The sequence below is a fragment of the Thrips palmi genome, unplaced genomic scaffold (assembly GCF_012932325.1).
Source record: "Thrips palmi isolate BJ-2018 unplaced genomic scaffold, TpBJ-2018v1 HiC_scaffold_4, whole genome shotgun sequence".
NCBI lineage: Eukaryota > Metazoa > Arthropoda > Insecta > Thysanoptera > Thripidae > Thrips > Thrips palmi.
Window position 1 is genome coordinate 7,344,051 of NW_023144631.1, and position 21,295 is coordinate 7,365,345.

Genomic DNA, 21,295 nt, shown 5'->3' on the forward strand with positions numbered 1-21,295 from the left:
CATCATGGCCTGCTTGGCGTGCGTGGCGCCGCGCTGCGAGGGCCTGCTGGCCAGCCAGCACACGGGGCACGCGGCGCACACCCGTGACCACGCCGCCAGCCCGCAGCTCGGGCCGCAGCCACAGCCGCACGCGCAGCCCCAGCCGCAGACACCACCGCTGCAGCCCGACAAGAAGCTGGTCCTGATGCGCGCCGCCGCGCTCGGCCCTCGGCTGCGACGACAGCTGCGCTTCGCGGAGGCGCCGACGGACGAGGACGACGCGGACGCGGAGATCGGCGAGGCGGCCGAGCGGTGGCTGCTGTCCCCTCATCCCGGTGGCGGAGGCAGCGGCGGCGGCGGCGCGGCGGCGCGGGCCCTCGGCCTCGACGACTTCCCCCCGCCGCCACCGCACCCCAAGCACCTGCTGTACAACGCGGTGCTGCCGTCGCTGCCCTGGCGCAAGCGCGACGGCCGCGACAGCATGCACGGCCACGGCATGCATGGCCACGGCGTGCACGGCCACGGCCTCGGCCACCACGCCTCGTACGAAGAGCTCGGCCCCGGCGAGGACCTCGTCAACCACCACATGTTGCGCACCACCCGCGGCAACAGACAGTACGACGTGCCACAGATAGGTAAGCCTGCTCCACCTTGTCGGTCCTCGCCGTCCTCGCGTTCCGTGAACGCCGTGAACGCCGTGCACGCCGTGTAGTCGGCGGTGTCACCTTGACGCCGCGACCCCGCCGAGCCCCGCCGAGCCCTGCCCTGCCAGAGCGCCCTGCGTTCTAAGGGCTCGTGTGACCCAAGGCGAGCAGCTGGTGCGGCTGGTGTCGCATGCCAGCGGGGCGGGGCGGGGCGGGGCGGGGCGGGGCGGGGTGGTGTTTCCGGCGGCTCCCTCGATGAGTGCTGCCCTGCCCAGGGTCCGCTCCGCGCTCCGCTATCTATCGCTGGCCGCGCGGTGTCCCCTGTCCTGTCCCTGGCGGCTCGCCTCGGCCCGCCGCCCGCCCAAATCGCCCCGTGTTTGTCGCGCCTCCATTACACTGTGACGCACGCCCTGGCAAGGCACGCCCTGGCACGGCACGCCCTGGCACGGCACGCCCTGGTACGGCACGCCCTGGTACGGCACGCCCTGGCACGGCACGCCCTAGCAGGGTATGGCGTGGCGTGGTGTAGCAGCGTCCTCATCAAGATTAGCGCGCGGTGGGTGCCAGCGCTCCCTGCACCCGAGCCGAAATGTCCCTCCCGACTTCTTGTTTTCGCTTTCGTTATTGAGGAGAATGTGTTTTACCCGACGCGGCGCACTCTGCTCACGTACCGCGGCGCGGCGCCGTAAGTGGATTTCCACGCCACTGCCACCGCGATGCTCCGCCGCCCATTCCCTTCCTGATCTCGTTCCGCGTCTCGCGTTTCGCGGCCGCGAGTCTTGCGCCAAGATTCGCTGCGCCGTGTCGTCAATCTCACTCACTCAAAAAAAAAAAAAAAAAAAAAAAACGCAGATAGGCTTTCACAGCGAACGCTGTTATTTCTTTAGCTGAGAAATTTAGTGAGCACAGCAATACCAATGGCTTCGGCCGCAAAGATTGCTTCAACAGTCGACATGAAAGTTAGTCCTCACAAATTTTACCTGCGAAGAACGAGAGTTTGCTGCACATTCCGATAGGTGGCTGTAACGACTGGAATAGTCGCAGACGAAAAGAAAGAAAAAATCTGACGAATTTAGAAACGAACTTGGGGTCCGAAGGGTGAGAGCTCGGTGAGAGCCAAGGTCGCTAACCACTGCGCTGACACGGCGGCGACATCTCTTCTTTCCAAAAGATTGCTGCGTATCGACTCACAGAGAGAGGCGGCGACGGCTCCGCGCTTTGTTCGTCTTGGCCGTCTCCGTGTCGCGGTGCCGCTCCTCTTCGACGGGATTGGCCAATTTCTTAGTGACGCGCCCCGCCCCGCCCCGCCCCGCCCCAGGCGCGGCACGCCCTCAACCGATGGAGCACCCCGCCGTCTTTCTCATACTCGAAGACGGAGCGTCACTGTCAGCCGATCCGAAACAAACAACAAAATACGAGACGGAGACGTGGAGCACGTGGAGTGCGTCGCGTTGCACGTCGGTCCGCGGCCAGTCGCGGCGCGTCACGGCCAGGCCGCCGGGCCGCCGGACCGCCACACTGACAGAAAGCGACGCGAGGAAAGGAAAGTTTTCTCGTTGCCGTGCGCTGTGCGTCGCTGTGCGCTCTGAAGACCGAAAAGGCCGCCCGGGGCGGCGCGGCCGGCACGGAGTGTTGCAGACTGATTCCGAGAGTCGTTTTCTTCTCTCTGTCTCTCTCGCACCTACACTGAAAGGACGGTCCAGTTAAAAGTACCAGACTGTTCCTAGTTAAACGAGCTCTACGGGACGCCCTACGAGTGCGAGAAAGGTAGAGCGCCCAACGCGACTCTCGGCATTAGTCAACTGGAGCACTGCGTCGCGCTGAGCTCCACGAGGCCCGTGTCGGTGGCTCTCTGCCCCTGGGGCTCCTGGCTCTGCAGCCGCCAGCAGGACAACGCCCTGCCTCGCCTCGCGCCCGCGGGGACGAGCTTGGTCGGGCTGGGTCGGGCTGGGACCGCCCGCACGGCTCGCGAAAGGGCCATGTCACTCTGGCACTCTGGCGTGTCGGGGCGAGGCGCGCGATACGGCACTGAGGCCCGGGGCGTTCAGGCGGCCGCTGGGGGGCGACCGCGGCACAGTGGCGGGCCAGCGGAACCTCCGGAAGGTTGTTTCTTGGCCGCAAGCAGCCTCAAGCGGCGCCACTCATGAATCGAATTTCACACAGGATAAACAACTCGGCAAAGTACAAAGTGGGGTGGGTGGGTCGGACCCTCCCTGGAGCCACCTGGGCCGCCGTGTCCTCCCTGGACGAGTCCCTAGATGGCCCGAGGGACAAACCACAGAGCACACAGAGCAGAGAGTTGCCCCTGAGCCCACCCCGCCCCGCCCCACCCCACCCCGCCACGCCGCCCGGCCCTCGCTGGGGCCCCGGCGAGAGCCCCGCCCACGCACTGACCTCAGGCGAGGAGTGTGTCTTCATCAGGATGACGCGAATTCTCTTTCGCACACTCCCCGGGCGGGCGCTGTCTTTCCCTGCGCATCCTCCCGGCGGCCCCCGCAGCCCCCGCAGCCCCCGCAGCCCCCAGCCCCGCGGGCGTCAGCCCGTGAGTGATGGTGATGGCCCGCCGTGCGCGCGACACTGCTGCTTGTGTGCGAATCAAATAAAGCGCCCCCGATGGCAGTGAGTGCGAAGCGAGTGCGAGCGAGTGGTTGCCACGGAAGTTGCCGCGCCGACCGAGTTAGGCAGTGCGGCGGTCCGGTCCGGTCCGGGCCGCGCCATCCCGGACTGGAAGTGACGCGGTGCTGCGCGGTGACACCCCGCCCGTTTTATTGACAGCCCAACGAGGCAATTGTACGCGGCTCGCGAGCCGATCGGGCCGAGTGGGCCGAGAGGACGGGGGTGGCGCGTCGCGGCGCGGGGTGCGGGTCAAGCGGCGGTCGCGCAGCGCCGCGCAGCACCGCCACGCCAGTCGAATTAAGCCGACCAGGAAATGCCTCACGCCGCGCCTGCCTACGGCGCCTACGGAGAGGAGGGGGCATTCATGTGACCAGCCGGACCACCGCAGTGAGGCCACAACAATGGGCCAATTTTCGGGCGCTGTCAAAGAGGGCCGCCGCGCCCCATCGGGTTAAACATGCTCGTGGGCATTCGCTTCGGATGCCAAAATCATGCTCCCGAAGGACCACAAGCGCCGCCCTGCCCGTCGTGTGTCCTCGGTAGGAAGGGGATCCGCATCATTTGGTTCGATGGTCGATTCGTTTTGAAAAAAAAAGAGCGCCCGATATCCGAAAAGAGTGCAGCTAGTGGTACGTACAGTGCTTCGCACATGCCCACGCTCACGAAGGGTTGAATGTCATCGTGTGCGGGCCAGCACGCGCTATCGCGTGAGCCCTCGGCAGGGCACGGCACGGCAAGGCGCGGCGCGGCACGGCGCGGAGGAGGGACTCGAAACAGAATGGCAGCACTGCGGCCAAGCCATGCCATGCCATGCCATGCCATGCCATGCCATGTCATGCCATGCCGAGGACCCGGAGCGGACTACGATTTCCATGGGTAATTCGTCCCCCATGCCGTGTCCGTGCTGTGCAGTGCTGTGCCCATCCCGGTGGCCGGACCGGGCTCGACTGCGTCCCAGGCTACACATTTTCCTCGTATCAGGCCGAGGTGCCCCGAACGACTACCGACACTCGTGTGCCTGCACTGTTAGAAGAAGCTGACGTGTATGGCGCGGGAGGTCGAGGCTTTGGCTGGAGAGACTCACGCCCTCCGGCCGCGCGACCTCTCGATTGGAAAACAAATGCGTGTTTCAAGCGTGGATCTGCGCTTGAAGACCACGCACTTCTTGAAGCGTATGCCTCGAGGTGATTCCCCCTTGCTTCAAGAAGGACTTCACACGAGTGCTGCGGTGCGACGCCGTTTCGCTTGTTTCGCCGCTCGTCTGCCCTTTGCTGCCCGGCCCGGCCCCAACAGCCTGCCAGCCTGCCAAACGACTTATTTGAATTTTACATCGGCCGCTCGTTACTGACGGCCCAACCACCACCGCTGTGCCCCGCCGTGCCGGGCCGGGCCGCTGCTGTGCTGTCGCGTCTATTATATTAATATTCGGTAGCCCCCCTCCCCCACCGGACTGCCCCGACACGGCGAATTAGCAAGTCGCGAGTCGTGCGTCGGCGCCCTGTCTCGGTGGATTAGAAAATTGGCTATTAAGGAGCTTCTAATTGGAGCGATTTGCATCCTCCGCCGCGTGAGCAGTCGAGCCATCGCCGCGGTGCACCGCACTCTAAGTGATTTCTCACAAATTCTGGACGAAACGTCAGAGTTTTATTTTTTTTTTTTGAAGATCAAACAAATTTGTTCGTAATTTTGCACAGCACTTGGGCAAAATGTGTAGTTTTTCGTTACATATACAAACATGAAATCTTACGGAAAAGTTCATCTGTAAGAAACTCTCCGACGTCTCGGGTAAAATTGTGCGTGTGAGCTTGGCTGGCGTGGTGAGCCACGGGCGTGATCTCGTTTGCACGATCTGCTAGTATGAAGGTTCAGCCCATAAGAGCGGCACCACGAAGGCACGGCGCGGCCCTTTTAAGCTAAACTGTCAGCACTCAGCTCGTACCGCTGCCTGTTTTCTCACGCCAGTCGATATTATGCTCGTATTACACAGTTCGGGCGAGCGCGCCGCCGGCCGGCCGTTTCAAATCGCGCCCCGACTTTGTACTCTCGAGAATCGGGCAGTCTACGTCGCCAGTCCAGTCAGTCACCCTCGTTTCCTTCCGCTCGTCAATCATTCGGGCATTCGGGGCATCGGCATGCCGCGGCAGTGTGGGGACGGACGCACAGGCCCACTCATGGTAGATTCCCGCGCGACTTCCCCGTGCTCACAGGAAAAGCGGCAAATCGCTGCCGCATTTCGGGACAGTATTTATTTACCTCCCTTGACGTCCTGGCCGTATTGCTCTGAAGCGCCGAGCGGTGAAAGCGCGCCCCACCGCCGCGGACCAAAAAGACCCGATAGAAGGCTTCGGTGTTAATTTTTCAGCACGCTGCCATTGGCCTTTTTATCTTTTCGAGAATGCATTTGGCAGCTTTAAGGGCTTGCCACTCTATTTGCCTTTCTTGACTTTTTGCTTCCATTTAATTGTGCCACATCCATATTCCGCATCGGAGCTCGGAGCCACCGCGGGCAGACCGCGCTCGGGCGCGCTGTTGCTCGGCCTTTTCGCAAGCGCTTTTCAAGCGCGTTCACAATGGCGCCCCTCGTCCAGCCGCCCGGCACCGCCCGGCACCGCCCGCACCGCCCGCACCGCGACAAACAAAATACTGATTGCAACAAGGCGACACAACAGCAACAACAAGGACAAAAAAAACTGCGTCGCTTGTCAGCCTGGGACGTTTTAACAGGATCCTGTCCTGTCTCTCTCATTTTTTTCACTGCCGTTTATGGCGACTGTTGATGTTTTTTTTCCGCTCGCGGCCATGGCACGTCGCTCGTAGGCACGGGGCGATGCGATATTTACATTGCGCTGCTTTACAAGGTGGCGAGTAAACAGGTCGCGTAGTAGGGAAGTGGGACGTGGATACGGAGAATTCTAATATCGCGAAACTCTACAGGCACCGACCACAAAGTCTAGCGGCCTCGCCGCACACTCACTCACACATCGACCTCACGTACACTCACACGCACACACATACACAAACCGTTTGCTTATCAGCAGCCGCCTGTCGGGGCGGCAACAACCTCCAGAATAAGACATAGGCCGCCGTATGGGCGTTGGTATCGAATTATCAGACAGTTTGGCACCGCGGGGCGGGGCGCTGCCCGGGGCAGCTCACGAAGTGCACGAAGTGGAGCGGCGGCAGGCTATAATTAGAAAGGCGGGGTGGGGCGCGGCAAGGTTTGCGTGACGCTGCAAGAACATGCCAACAGGTATGGAATGGCGGAACGGCCGGAACGGATAGCGGAGCGGGCCGCGGGAAGGGCCTGCGCGCCCTGCTCGCCCTGCCCGCCTGCCCCCTCCCTAGATTAGCGTCCGGCCGATGTCGTTACTCGCCCCGCTGGACGTCACTGCTCCCATTAGGGCGCGAGGCGGCCGCCGCCCTCGAGGCCGCCGTCGTGGCCACCGTCGTGGCCGCGGGGGAGGACGTCGTCGTGGCCGCGGGGGAGGCCGCCGTCGTGGCCGCGGGGGAGGACGCGACGTCGTCGTGGCCGCCGAGCTTGCCGCCATCATGTGTGCTCTAGCCTCTAATGGTAATGGTGACGATAGGCAACGCGGGCGCAGCCCTGTGCGGCGGGCCTGCCTACCCGCTCGACTGCAGGCGCGCGCCGCCCCGCTCCGCTCGCTGCCAGCACCAGCCAGGCCAGCGTGTCGCCACGTTGCGAAACGTTTTAACCCAGTTCCTGGGAAGCCGGTCGGAAGCCTAGCCGGCTTTCCACCTGCTGCGACACGGATGTTTCCCCGCCAGTTTATTCGCTCTTTTCCCTGCGCTTGTTTGTGTTCCGGGAAAGCCTTAATAATGAAGAAAGTCGAGCAGTCAGGGATTCAGGCATTCGGTCAGTCAGTCGGTCAGTCAGTCAATCAGTCAGGCAGTCAGGCTGGCAGTCACGCTGGCTGTGCGGCAGGCAGTCGGGCTGCGAATCAACCAGCGCGTCAATAAAACCTCGGCAGTGCAGTGCACGGCGGCGATTCCTCGGACAGGAAAACCGATAAACTGACGCTTGTCGCGTGCACTGTGCACTGCCCTGTGCACTGCCGTGTGCACTCAGGCGGCTCGGACGGCGGACCCTCGGACTCGCATTTTGATCCAAGACTAACTGTGGTGTTGGCTCATAGACACTTTATGTGCCTTGGCCGGGTCGTGTCGCACGGGTTCATAACTTTTAAATGGGGACTTCTTCTTTTGCTTTCCTTTCCGTCTTCCTTTTCGCCCGGTCATGATTGAGTCGTCCGGAGTCCGGGCAGGGTGCGGGGGCCCGTGAATTGGCAGGGAAAGCCCAGCCCGCCTCGGCCCGCCCGCACACATCTTGACGACTCATGGGCCGCGCAAGTCGGCCGCGCGACCACCACCACCACGCCGCGTCGCCGCGTCCTCCAAGTTCGGTGCCGTTTTTGCGACACGCCGCCTGGTCCCAGTCCCAACCCGGCCCCAGCCCCCGGCCGCCCCCGGCCCAGGGGAGCCACCAAAGCTCGGTTCATCACTCCCGCGGCCAGGCCGAGCCGGGCCCTCCAGTGACTGCGACATCTCCAACGACATCGGCGGCGTCTGCCACTTTTTTCCCCCTGCCACTCCGCCATTTTTTTTTCTTCTCCCACAGAGCGCGAAACTTTGAAAAGGATTTGCTGCATTAAGGAAGGCACTCTGGTGAGGGCGATCCATCCGCAGCGTCCGTCCGACTGCACGTCGCCGTCGTGGCGGATGACTGCTTACTTATACATACAGCCATCCTCCCTGTACTTGAGGAACTTCTCAAATTTTTCCCCGCCATTTTCCCGTCCGGGACGAGTCGGCGGCCCGCCTCGCCTTTATTCCACTCTCATTCGCATCATTCGCGTCGCCCCCGCCGGAGTTTCCCGACTCCGGGCCGATTGTTATTACAGGGTGAGCCACCGCCTGGCTGCCTAGAAAAAACAGAGAGGGTAGGTCATGGGGAGTACAGAAAGAGCGGGGGCGGGGCGTGCACACACGCTGAATGCCAATGCCAGCTGTCTGCACGTCCCGGGCCACGTCACCATACTGCCATGCAGTGCAGGCGGCAGGCACGTCCTGCCCGGCCGTCCTGTTCCTGTGCGTTCCACGCGTGGGCAGCGTGTAACGCCGTGTCAAACACGGAGAGAAGGCGGCGCACAGTGGGCCAAGGGACCGGTACAGGCGTGCTCGAAATCCCGGACGCGTTTTGAGCTCCAGAGTCGCTAAATGGGACTCAGACCCAGCGTGTGACCCCACCAATGGATTGCTCTCCGAACGAGGAACCCATTGGTGGGGTCACACGTTCGATTCAAGTCCTGTTCAGCGACTCTGGAGCTCATGCCCAGTCCTCTGGCTGGCCCAAGGCGGGGCTCGCTGAGTTTCAAGTCGCCTCTTCAATTGTCTGCGAGTGCGCGTGTGCCGCCGGCAAAACAACGGCCTAGTCGGCGAGGTCGTGACCGCTGCCGTGGCTTTGGCCGTTTTTAGGTCTGACGCACGCCGCGTCGCCGCGAGGGCCCCCCTGCGCGGCGCTCCGCCCGGCTTTGTGTTTCTTCTTCGTACACCCGAGCGGGCGATTTCGATCAAAGTTTCACGCACAAGACCACCATAATGCGACGATCAACTGAATTGGGAATCAATCAGGGAATCGGCTGAAAGGGAAGGGGATGGAACGTCGCCGCGGCGGACTGTTTGGTCAAAAGGAGGGAAAGTTTTCCACCGCGAAATACCGTTCTCTCCTGCGGGAACGAGTGGCTCGGGACGCAGGCGAAGGCAGCGGGGCCGTTGGTTGGCCAGCACTGTGGGCCGGCGCGGCTAGCGGCCGGGGGAATGAGACAACATAGCGGAGGTATATTGGAGGCGGGAGAGGGCCGGGCTTGAATTTCATATACATACCTGTGTCGCCGCCCCGCCGCCCCGCCGCGGCGCGCAGTATTTTTGTTTTCGCTCGGGCGGGCGCTCAAGGCTGCGGCGTGGCTGCGCGCCTCGCCGCCCTCCAATCGTCATCTATTTCTGTCCGGACGATTACGTGTAATTTGCCAGATCCCAGGGCGCAGGGCGGCGGCCGCGGGGAGGCGCGCCAGGAAAGAAAGGAAGGGAAAACGACTCAGTGGAGCTTGCCGGTGTCGTCTCCCGGAAGCACCCCGAGAAGGCCCTCCGGGCGGACGGCCGACGCCGCGCTCGTCAACTATTCATCGATTGTCGCGTGGCGCGAGATTCAATTGCCTCGACTTCACCCTTGCCCTAATCGAAGCGATGGGCGCGCGGTGATCGGGGCTGCTTGCCCTCCTGGAGGGCCCGCCTCGCCCGCCTCGCCCGCCTCGCCCGGCCTCGCCCGGCCTCGGCCCAGTCGATACCACGTCCAAATATCACCCCCTGTCCGCCGTCCTGCGCGCCCGGCCAGGTGTGTGTGTGTGTGTGTGCGTGCGTGTGTGAGTTGCCGTCCGGGTCTCGTGGCAGGTTTCCCCAGCGGAGCAATTCACACCGTGCCCCGCGCCCCGCGGCGTGCCGCGCCACGCAGCGCTTTGCGGCGAGTTGCCAGCACCTGCCGCGCCGCGCGTCCCCGGGGGCCGTCCGAAAACGGCGTGCTCGGGCCGGGCAGGCTCGGCAGGCTGGGCAGGCTCGGCAGGCTCGGCATCACCGAAAGCAATCAATCAACCGATCCACGCGCGGGCCGCCACCGCGCTGCCTCGCGCACGGGCCGCCCCGCCACGGCCCCGCCACGGGCCACGGGCCGCGTCAAACTAATTCCCCCGTGTGTGGCTTTGGCGCTCGCGCGGCCCAGGGCCGCCCAGGGCCGCCGAGGGCTTCCCCGGTGGCGTGAATCAGCCGGTGACTCGGCACGCTGGGGAACGCGAGGCCGCCGAGCCGCGCCGAGCCGGAAGCCCCGTGCGCAACAAGAAAGCCCCGCGGCCGCCGAGCCAAGCCAAGCCGAGCCAAGCCGAGCCGGAGCAACAAAGGGGCCGCGAGACCACCGCGCCGCCGCGCCGCCGCGCCACCGAGCACCGCGAGTCGCTGGTGAGCGCGGTGCCTTAAGCATGCACTGTGTGATGTCAAGCAGAATCCCCGGCGCGCTGCCATGGCGCAGCCCACCCTCCCTCGCCCCGAAGCGCCCCGACCGGCGGGCTGCGGGCCGGCAGCACTAACCCTCCCAGCACTTCCTTGTTACGACGAAGGGCTCGCTACAGCCCGACGCCTCCCCCTCCCACACTCACAAGGCCGTCGAGGCCCACCCCGCCCCTCTCTGTGACGTCACACGACGAAAGCGCTCGCCGCTCGGCCGCCTCGTGAAGCGCTTCGAGTTGACGCGATCGGTATGGCAGTGCACCGCCACGGCCCCTCTCGCCCTCTCCGTGGAGGCCTCTTTTATTCAGTAAATTGGGGCACAGGTCGAGGCTGGCCAACCGGGTGCGCTGCTGATCGCCAATATTGTGGAACGGTTATTTTTTCATCCGCCCAGTGCCGCGGCCCAGGCCTGGGCCCAGGTGGCAGTGTAGCTGCAGGCCTCGCGGGACGCCGAGTGTTTGTCTTCCCACCTGGAGGGCTGCTACAAGGGCTGCCAAGACCCGCGCTTGCTCCACGTCGTGCTGTGGACTGATCTATCGCTCTATCTCTCTTGCGCCGGTAGGGAGCACCCCATGAGTGCGAGAGAGAGGGACCTCCCACTCTGGAGTGCCTGCTCCCCGCCTCCCGGCCCGCACGGCGCACGCGTCGCGAGATGTCAATGCCGCCCAATTTCCATCCGTCGCGGCCAACTTTACATTTCGGGGCGGCGGGCCGCGGCGGCAGGCGGCGGCACCGGGACGCACGCCTCGCGGCAGAGCGACTGAGACCGCCAGAAAGGGAGCGAGAGGGAGGCGCGGGCCGCCAGGCGGCGCACAAAAGAGCGAGGGAGCAAAAGGAAGAAGAGCAAGAAAAGACAAGCAGACTTTACGCCGGAACTGCGTCCCCCCCCCCTCCCCGCCGCCAAGAAGACGGGCAATCTGAATGGCGGCGGTCGCCGAGTAAAGTTTCTCCCCGCGAACAAGAAGGACTCGCCGCACTTTTTTCCCGCGCTTTTCGGCACCACGCAGCGCTGTGCGGCATGCCGTGCAAGGCAGTATTGCCTGGAAGTGCTGGTAGCGAGCAACAAACAGCCTAGCCGCCCTCCGCGGCAGTACGAGGAAGAACTGCGTCGCAGTCACAGTTGGAGACGGATCCATCCGAGCGCGACAGGCGGCATGTTATGCACAGGTCTGCCGCCGTCATTCAAACACCGGCGAAGACCCCCTTCTCTTTTGTGTGTCGCTGCGAACTGGAACAACTCAAACTGGCATCCGACGCCGGAGCCGACAGACACCCCCCGCTGGGAGCCTCGCCCAGCCTTGCCCCGCCTCGCCTCGCCTTGCCTCGCCGCGTCGATGCCTGATTCCTGACGACACGGAACCGCAAAAGCTATTGTGGCCCGCGGCCGCGGCGCGCGGGACGAAAATAGAGTTTAGCCCTGCCCCTTTGGCCGCCGCGCCCCGCCGCGCCCCGCCGCCTCGCGTGCCTGCCCCCATAATACACGAGGTTATTGCAGAACCACTGGATCTGTTGCTTCTCCTGCTTCGCCCCGGCCTCCACCATTCCATCGCGGTGCGCAGCCCTCCGCGCAGCCGGCCTGCCGGGACGTCCTCCTCCCCGCCCTCCGCGACCGCGGTCACCGCGACCACGCCGCCGACGCCTCGGACTCTGCGGCAGTAAAAGCCGTGTTCCGGCGGCGCGCCGCGGCCGAGCCCGTTACGACTTGGAGAAGTGAACGACCTTTGCAGCGGGTCTGCGGCGGCGGCTGGCGGCGGCCTCGGCCGGGGACTACTCCACCTCGGAGCGGCCCGCCGAGGGCGCCTCGTGGGAGTTCCCTGCCAGCCGCGCGCCGGCGGTATTCACGAATACCGAATGCAAACTGCGAAAAAAAAACACACAGTGGAGTGAAACAATCTTTGATTGAAAGAGTCGGCGCAGGTTGGAGCCCCTTGCTTGCTTGGCGAGCGGGTCATCGAACGCTGCTGACCCACGACGCCACTGAGCACTGAAAGCAAGAAATCCGAAAACTTTTCTTTTTCGGTGCGCGGCTCGCCGTCCGATCACCGACACTGTTCCATCCCAGTGCGACCAAACAGAGACAACACGTGCGGTTTCTTTTTCTTTCCGTCTTCCTTTTTTGCGATGGTCGGCGGTCTGTTCGGCCGGCAAGGGCAGTGCGGTCGTGCCGTCCGGCCGAGCGTGTTGTTGACCGTCGGCGAAAGGGGAGGAAAGGGGAGGCGGTGCAGGATGAGGGGCAGGGGGGGGGGGGCGGACACAACAGATCTCGTCCAATCACGGAAGGCAAACAAAGGGAACAATAATGTTGCCCCGACGTATCCTCGCAGCGTCCTCCCATAGGCCCACAGCAAATACATCATGCTTCGGCGGCAGCGCGCGCACACACGCTCACGCACACACACACGCGCGCGCACAAACCACCTGACGCAGGGCCACACGCGTACCACCAGTGCCACGCCAGACTTTCCAACAAGAGGCATGCAGTGGCTTTGTCCGCCCGGCCCGGCGTCCAGGTCGGCCACCCGCCACCACGACAGTTCCAAATTTAGTCCCACGCGAGGCGGCGGGCCCAGCGTGCCTGGCCGGCCGGCAAGCTGACTCCGAACGGTCCCTCCGTCGCTGTGTCTCTCCCGCACGCGTGGGGTTCCGCGAGGGGGAGCGAGACCGAGCGACGGCGTCCGAGGCTGGCCGGCGACATTTCAATCGGCGGAGTCCAGCCGGCCGCGTGCTGCCTCAGCCTGCCTCAGCCCGCCTCAGAGGTCGCGGTAGCAGCGTTGCAGCCGTTGCGCAACACTTTCCGTTCGAAACCCCTTTACCTGCCGGCTCGCCCATCTAAAGTGGAGATCTCCGTCTCCATCCCCGGTAAGCGGCCCCTTGTCGCCCGTTCGGGAACAGAGGCAGGAAACCCGGCCGAACAGCGGCGCGGTAGTCGCGAGTTGGCGGCGGGTTGAGGCTTGCAGGGTGAGGGGCGAGGTTCGGCGCTTGCTGTCTCGGCGCGCTGTACCGTGTGAGTGTTGCTTCAACGCCACTCGGGGCGCGGCGGGGCGCGGCGGGGCGCGGAGCACGTCAGCACCTTTGTGGGGCCCGAGATGAGATGCCACGGTCGCTGCACACCCAGAGTACACCCAGTGTACAGACGGGCAATGATAAAGGCTAAAGACCTCGTCAACGCGAGCAGGCAGTGGGGCAAACTTTGAAGAGGGGCGAAAGCGACTAAGCGGCGCCGAATAAGGGGGGGGGGGCGGGGGGAGTGAGGGAGAGGGAGAGAGTTCTCATTAGGCCACTCGTGCAACTTGCGCTCGCGTGGATTTAGCGGCCGGAGTTTTTGATCCGTTCATTATCCCAACAAGCAGCCCCTGCGAGAAAGTAAACTGTGCCCATGTCTCTCCACCCCCCCCCCCCGCCCCCTTCCACACACACACAGAGGCATGCATGTACACAAAAGAAACACAGAGGGCTTGCATGTAAAAAGGTCCATCAGCTGTTCACGGCACGTCCGCCCCTGATGGTGGGTCCCTGCCGCGCGGCCTTCCTCGGCTCTCTCTCTCTCTCTCTCTCTCTCTCTCTCTCTCTCTCTCTCTCTCTCTCTCTCTCTCTCTCTCTCTCTCTCTCTCTCTCTCTCCGCCGCCGCCCTCGTTTGTCTCTAGTTTACATCGTGCGGCCACCCAAATCACCCCCTAGCTTGTCGAGGACACACAGCGGCAAGGCGTTTGGAAAGTGTAGAGGCCGCTGAGACGAAACACTCGCGCTCGCGTGGTGCGCGCGGCGTGCGCGGTCCCCGGCAAGCCCCTCGACCCCTCGGTGTCGGTGGCACCACCGGGCTTTGGCGTCATCGAGTACCTGGCCGCCCCGCCCCGCCCCGGCGGCGTATCGCGTGACGGCTATCGCTTCCAAGACGACGAGAGCAGGACCGTGATTCCCCGGCTCGGGTCGCACTCGACTTGCTTGACCGGCTTGGCCGGAGAGGTGTGGAGCCCACACTGTGGGCAGCCTGCGCCGCGTTGGCGGTGCACGAGGGGCAGGGCTCGGCCAGGCCGGGCCAGGCCGGCAGTTAAGACCCCGGAGATTTGAGGCCCCAGCCACTACGGCGGGAACAGCGCAGCGGAGCGGCGCGCTGGGCCGAGGGCGGCCGAGGGCGGCCGGGCCGGGGGCGACCGGGGCGACCCGGAGGAATCAGGAAGACGGTGCGGAATCCCCCGGATATCAAGGATGAACCGAGACACGTGGGAGGAAAGGGGCGGGGTCTGGGCGCGCGAGGCGGCGCGAGGCATGCCTCTGCCGTCCAGGCGCTCCAGGCCCTGCAGGCCCCCCAGGCCTGCCAGGCCCCAGCCCGCCGGGCCTCGGCCCCTCGGCTGGGCCACCGAGCCGTCTCGTGGCGCCCGCCTAAGCCCTTCTGCTGCTAAGGGCGGACCGGGGAGTGGCCTTAAGAACCCAAATTGCGGGCCGGCCGAAGGGCGGGAGGGGTGCCCCCCCTCAGCGAGCCAAGTGCTGAGCCAAGAGCGCATTTCTACACAAAACTGTTTTTTAGAACTGTTTGGAAAACTTACAGTCGACCTCAAATCAAATTACATGAACCCCAAAAATGTCAAAAATTTCTCGCTGGCATTGAAGTAAGAAAGTCCCCCACTACTTCTAATTGAAAAAGACTTGGATGACGGAACTGTCGCATGACTATTGATTTCTTTCCGTGCGTGCTGGCCGTAATTTCCTTGAATCCGAGCGCCGGGCCGCAATTCGCTAAGATTGTTCGTTCACGGGGGCAAGGGCGCATGCAGGCGTTCTTGGGTCGCGATGATCTATAACGCTCTATTATTAAACAATTGCTGCTTGGCCGGGCCGTGGGCCGGGCCCTCCACAAGGCCCCGCCACGCCCCATCAGGCCCCGCTAGACCCCGCCACGGTCGTGGGTTGTGCCAACCGTACGAATTGTGAGGGCTCTACAAAAACAATACGGCATGGCGGAACTTATCCAGTAAATAACCCGGGAATCTTATTGGAAATAACACTCGAGCTGGTCTCCTTTGAGGTCCTTAACATGTGGTAGTCTGCAATGAAAAGCCCTGAGTAGAGTCTACACACGACCCTGGGACTGAGTAGGATGCTTTGCAATGCAGGCAACACGGCTCGAACGCAGCGACCATGAATATCAAAACACGGCAGACAGCGAAAAGGCATCCTTATTGCCGACTAAAGAGTATCACGGTTGCTAGAGGGACTTGATGTTCCTGGGGTTCCGGACGGATTCCTGCGCGGCAGCAACATTGCCCCCGCGCCTTCTGATTGTGCCTGTCGGAGCCTTCGGAGCCTTCGGACTCAGGGTGTAATCCCCCGCTCCAGCCCGCGTGATCCGGCCCAGGCTCCGGGCCGCCCCAGGCTCCAGCCAGCTCTCCAGCTGCAACGACTAGCTGCTGCCCCGCTGCTCCGGGGGCGCCGCCGTCACCGTGAAATGACGCAGAGTTGAGCCGTGGCCGTCGCTCGACGAGGACTCTCGCCGGGACACAAGCTGGAACAGACGTGTTGCATCTACCTCCTAGCACGACTTACTCGGGTAATTACACACTCTGGGGACACTCCGGTCTATCGTTGAATCATACTCATGACTCGTATTTTCCTTTTTGGTCCTCCCTCGCGGTGCCGGGGCGCTGCACCTCCGCCAGTGCCCCTCCTCCCGACAGACCCATCGCGCCACATGGCGCCACGCGTGGGCTGGCTGGCTGGTCCGTTTAAACCGGATAAAGGGGGTCATCTCTGCGCGAGGCACGGCAACGTTCTGAAGGCCAAGGCAGACGCGGCGCCTCCAACTCGCTTATCCACAATTGCTGTGCCAGTCGGTCCACTCCGCCTGCTCGGGCAGAGGCGGCCTGGACGCTGTTCCGCGAACGAGCTGCCCGACGCCAACAGAGACATTCTGGGTCGACAGAACACTGCAACTTGAAATCAGACTACCTGAAAGGAGTTCCTGTTAAAATGTGAAGCGTAAAGAGCGTCGCTGGAATTGAATGCAAGCGAACTTGGAAACGGAATGGGTTCCACGGACGTGTGACAAGCTGTTCATGAAGATCACCCCAGTGGTGAATAAAGCGTTGGAGAGCTTCGTCGTGCGATGCATTGTGTTCAAGTGGCGCGCCTGGTCACGCCCCGCCATGCATCGCTGTGCCTGGCTGTGCCCCTGGTCTTCCGTCCCATTGTTGCCGCGGACAATGACCGTCTTTGTTCCGGAGTGATGAGACAGCGCGCCGCTGCGCTGCCTGCGCGGGCCGCCGGGCCGGTCCGGGGCCGGGCCCTGTCGCGAGCCATCCCACTGCATTAGTGTCTTCGCGACGTCCGAGTCCATCAGGTCCTCCTCGCCGAGGCGGGCCGAGGCGGGCCACGACGCGCAGCATCGCGTCCGGGGGAGGGGCGAGCCGTCTCTCACTCTCGGTTCTCCTCGGGCCCGTCAAGACCGTCAGGCTGACAAGGAACGGCGGTCGCGGGTCTCTGTCGGCGTCCCTATTCGTAATTTTGTTCCGTAATTGTTGTTTTTCGACCCTGGCCGTCCTTGGCTCGCTACAAGGGCTCGGTCCTGGCATACATCTTCCACCCACGCTGCCCTCACTGGCTGCTGCCCTGCCATGCCAGCCACGACGCTGGCGCGCTGGCGCGCTGGCGTGGGTCGCTTACTCGTTGTTGTGCTTGGACCGGGGCCAGGGGCTTTGCTTTCCGATCGGCTGGTTGGATCGGCCCGCCCCAACACGGACCGCCCTTTGCCGCCAAGCAAATCGTACAGCGGTCAAGAAAACAACAGGCAATTAATTGAGCCTCTCTGGTAACCAAAAAGAACAAAGTGAAGCGGATAGTTTGTGGGTATTTTAGTGCCTTACCAAACTACGGCCACAGGCGCGAATGAAACATTGATAATAAGAGCTGGCTGCCTCGCATTCACCGAAACGCCGGGAAAATGTTGGAGAGGAGTGAACGAAAGTGCCTGTCAGGGAGGCATTGTTGCCAACAAAACGTTGCCTGCCCCAACGCTCTTATCGATTGAAGCAGGTACGCAGGGCCGTCGGCGCCGTTGGGTTGGCAGGGTCAGGCCGGGCACGGCCGGGCACCACCGCCCCCAAGCCCCGCAGCGCATCCCTGCAGGGTGGTCCGCCGGGGCTTTTCGGGGGTGGGGAAGTGGACCCAACACGCGTGCGGCAGCGCCCGGGTCAAATCACAACTGGACCCAGTTTCTTGCGACGTTTAAGCCTGGTTGGCCGAACCCAGCCAGGCAGGCTCTGTCGCTGAGAGCTGTGCTTGGTGCGGACCCCAACATTAAGAAGTGATATCCGCCATCGCAAACTCGCAGACAGTGGGCCTAGGCCCAAGCTGGCGGCCGGTAGCCGGTGCAACACACGTCGCGTGCTCAGCGGCTCCAACTGTTGGACCCTAAAGCACGCCCTGATCCTCGTGATATCAGGCTTAAGTCCCGCGGCCAACAGGGTACACAATACCGCACTGCAGCTGAGGCTGGGCACGGCGGTGGCCCGGGGGCAGTGGGTGGGGTGGGGTGCCGGAGGTACGCAGTGGAGGAGGGGTGGCTACACCGTCCCACGTGGACCCCATTTTGTTTTTGTTTTTGTGGCCTTGATGGTTCCGATTTTTACCGCGTGCTGCTCCCCGCCGAGCCCAGCCCTCGGCCCGGCCGCGCTGCCGTGCGTACGGCCGGTGCGCCTCCCCTATTTCCCTGCATCATTTGCTCTCAAAAGAAAACGGAGCACGGCCTTGGATGGCCTTGAGGGGGAAGAGGAAATAATCCCCCGAAGGCCCAAAGCGCGAGGGCCGTGAAATCCATGACGTGCGCGGCCGAAAACTCCCAGTAGTAAGATGCCCCCAGGATTGCCTGCCGCCATCTTGCATCCCCCTTGGTTTGCGGCACGCACACCGTTCCTGAAAGAGGTGGGCTTGGACGCGTCACAAAAATACGACATTGACGAGGAATGAAGAAAAAGGCTGTACCCACGCCGATGCTGTTTGCAGCCGGTGGCACCGATCTTGGCCAGACGTCATCAGTGGCCGCGTGGCCGCGTTGACAGAGTGCGGCGGACAGGCACTCAGCCAAATGTCACGGGTGGCGCCAGCTCGCGCGAGGGAGACTCCCCGTAGGTGGGGCCTCGCCAGGCCTCGCACGCATGGCTGCACGGTGCGTGGGGGGCGACGCCCGGCGACGCCCGGCGACGCCTCGCTGGAGGCTCCAGGCTGCCACGGCACTGACCGCGGCGTCGTTTGGACCGCAGCCGTCTGCACCTGCTGCTTCTGTGCTGGGGGATTTGCGGTGGCGGGGCATCTCCAGGGTGAAGTGACTTTCTGTGTTTCAGGGTGGGAAGAGGAGTAGATGGGGCGGGGTAATGTCCTTCCGCGTCCCAATTGCGTGCGTAGCCCCACCCCACTTCACCCACCCCGCCTCACCCACCCCGCTTCACCCCACCCCACCTCACCCCGGTTAGAGTAATGAGGGACAGGCGCCGTGGTTATCCCTCGGGATGGCTCGGCTCGGTTCAACTCGGCTCGGTTCTACTCGGCTCCCAAACTTGTTCCCATTACGAGAGCAACAACATTTTCGAACCACCGGAATTTCCATGCTGCCTTCATTCATAAATGAATAAATGCAGGAGTCAGGTGTTGCCCTTGTTCCCAGCCAGACCATTAATATCCGAGCAAAATTCGGGTGGGTTCGATGCAATTAGGAAACACTTTAACTGTATTCATAATGAACTTTAAAATGATGTGTCCACGAGTTTTGGCCCTTCATCCCGCATGGGCCGTTTCCATTATAAGGATGAGGAAGAAAACGGCGCTGCCGGGCGCTGCGCTCGCACAGGCAGCGAGTGGTAGGGTGGCACTCTCCGGAGACCCCTTCACCTCCACCGTGGTGCAGTGCTGCCGCTGCTGGCGCGAGGCTGCAGGCTCCCTCCTCGCTCCCAGCAGGCTAGAAAGGCTAGAAAGGCGAGGGCCGCGAGAACAACTCCGAGGAGGCCTCCTTAAATTATGCAAGCCTCGCCACCAACTTTTCGCAGACTGCAAAGAAAAAGTCAGCGGCTGGTGCATGGCCTCGCGGCGCCTCGCGGCTCCCTGCGTGCACCTTTTCGCGCCCGGCCGCCGTGCCGTGCATTAGTCGGCCGGTCTGTGGGGAACTCTAGTTCGCACCACCTGCTGCTGCCGCTTACCTACACTGCCAAGAATCGATGAGAGTGACCAACAGTTCCCATACTACTGAAAGTCAAATAATTCATAAGCATTCTCCAATTAGGCAAAGAAAACTTTGTTGGTGACACTGTAGAAAAGGAATAGTTGTCCTATTTACATTTTCCGTTGATCTAGGGAAACCTCGGATCGAAATAAGATGCTTGCCTCACCACGACCAGTGTGCAATGGCCCCGGTATCCAGAATGTATCCGGGTGCTTGCGCATCTTTGCGAGCGCGGTCGTATGTGTGCATCTTTGTGCGTGTGTGTGTGAGTGTGTGTGTGTGTGAGCGCGTCCTTTAGCTGGGAGCCTCCCGAGGGCACACCGCAGGCAGACTGGTTCCCCCGGCTGGACGGATCAATACAATGCCACCTCAGTGTGACCTGTTGAACCCCGCCTTCACCTCACCCCTGCCTGGCCAAACCAGAGGGGTGGGTGGAAAGAAGGAGAAAGAAAATGTAAGGAGTGCGAGGTCATGGCACCTGCGTCATTATCTGCCTTCCCTTCGGCCGCTCGGCCCTCGGCTCGGCCCTTGGCTCGGCCCTTGGCTTGGCGCGGGGAGCGACGCGGAAACGCGGAGGGGGGACCTGAAACGGCGCGTGTGCTTACGAAATGCTGTCAAGCCCCCGCTCGATCCGGCGACTATCAAAGGCCGCTCCCTTTTACAGGAGCACTTTATCGGCAGATGGGAAATTTGGCCGTCACTCCGCGCCCACGTGCGCTCTCCATTAATTAATTTTCCCTGCCTGGCCTGCAGGGCCCTGCAGGGCGCGTTATCCACTACCGCTACAGTAGCAGAGAAATGGGGATCAGAGTCCTAGGACCAAGTACTTAGTTTTGGGACTAAATGCTAAGATCGGCCGTCCCAGAAGGACTCGATACTCTATTATTATCCAAAAAGAAACGACTGCCTTTGATCCCTCCAAAAATGCCCCGGCCGCGTCTGCCCTGGTCCCTGTAGCTCCAGCAGCAGCCGCACTGGACAGACTGAAGGTGACCCACGACACGGCGTCGAGGACCGCGAAGACTCTTATGGGGGGCTGAGCGGATGAGCCGGCTGACTTTAAATCGTGATGCTGCAGCAGTCCTGTATTATGCACTGCTTGGAGGCGCGCCTAGGCGGGTGGGCCGAGGGGTGGGCGGGGTGATGGGCGCCATGAGTAATGCAGACTCCTCTCACGGCACGGCGCCATGGGGGAGGGGGCAGCACGCAGCACCTCGCAGGCAGCGAACGCACACCAGATTTAAGCATCAAGCACCGAGCAAAGCCCACGAGGGCGAACTTGACAAAAACGTTCAAGCTTGCCTTTCCCAGCGCAGCGAGCGTGATCCATGTGAGAGTCGTTTTTTCAGTTCCTTCTCTAAAATTAATTATCTAGTACGTAATGTCTTTAGCCCTCCCTGTGCACGAGGTAACACCATCACCGCTGGGCATGAATAATGAGTTTAGCACTCTTTGTACGCGAGGCCCTGTTGTTTTTGTTTTTCTTTTGAAGACTCTTTGAACGGGGATCAGACTACTTGACAGCATGTTTTCGTAGTGCGAACTCGTGTCCAACACGAAAGGGCAAAAGCGCTTCCGCCTAGCAACTGCAAGCGAGCGGAGGAAAACGGGCAGGCCTTTCTGTCACGGTGGTCGACGATGTACTGGGTTGTGCGGACAGCCCGATGGAGCGGCCCCGAGCAGCGCTAGAGCGCTTTGCAATGCACGGCCGAGCAGAGTGCCGAGCTCTCCTGTCTGCACTCGTACTCCATGCGCAGACGGCGGCAACCTGCTCGCGCCG

At 62.5% G+C, this 21,295-nt stretch overlaps 1 protein-coding gene across 1 annotated transcript in view; it reads left to right on the plus strand.

Annotated features, from left to right (window-relative positions):
• The first annotated feature begins 392 nt into the window (after positions 1 to 392).
• Positions 393 to 21,295, plus strand: part of LOC117649377 — a 52,880-nt gene continuing 31,977 nt past the window's right edge. Inside the window, exon 1 of the mRNA XM_034392072.1 lies at positions 393 to 614. Within this exon, the coding sequence (XP_034247963.1) occupies positions 461 to 614 (154 nt within the window). The 5' untranslated portion in view covers positions 393 to 460. The remainder of the gene's footprint in view (positions 615 to 21,295) is intronic.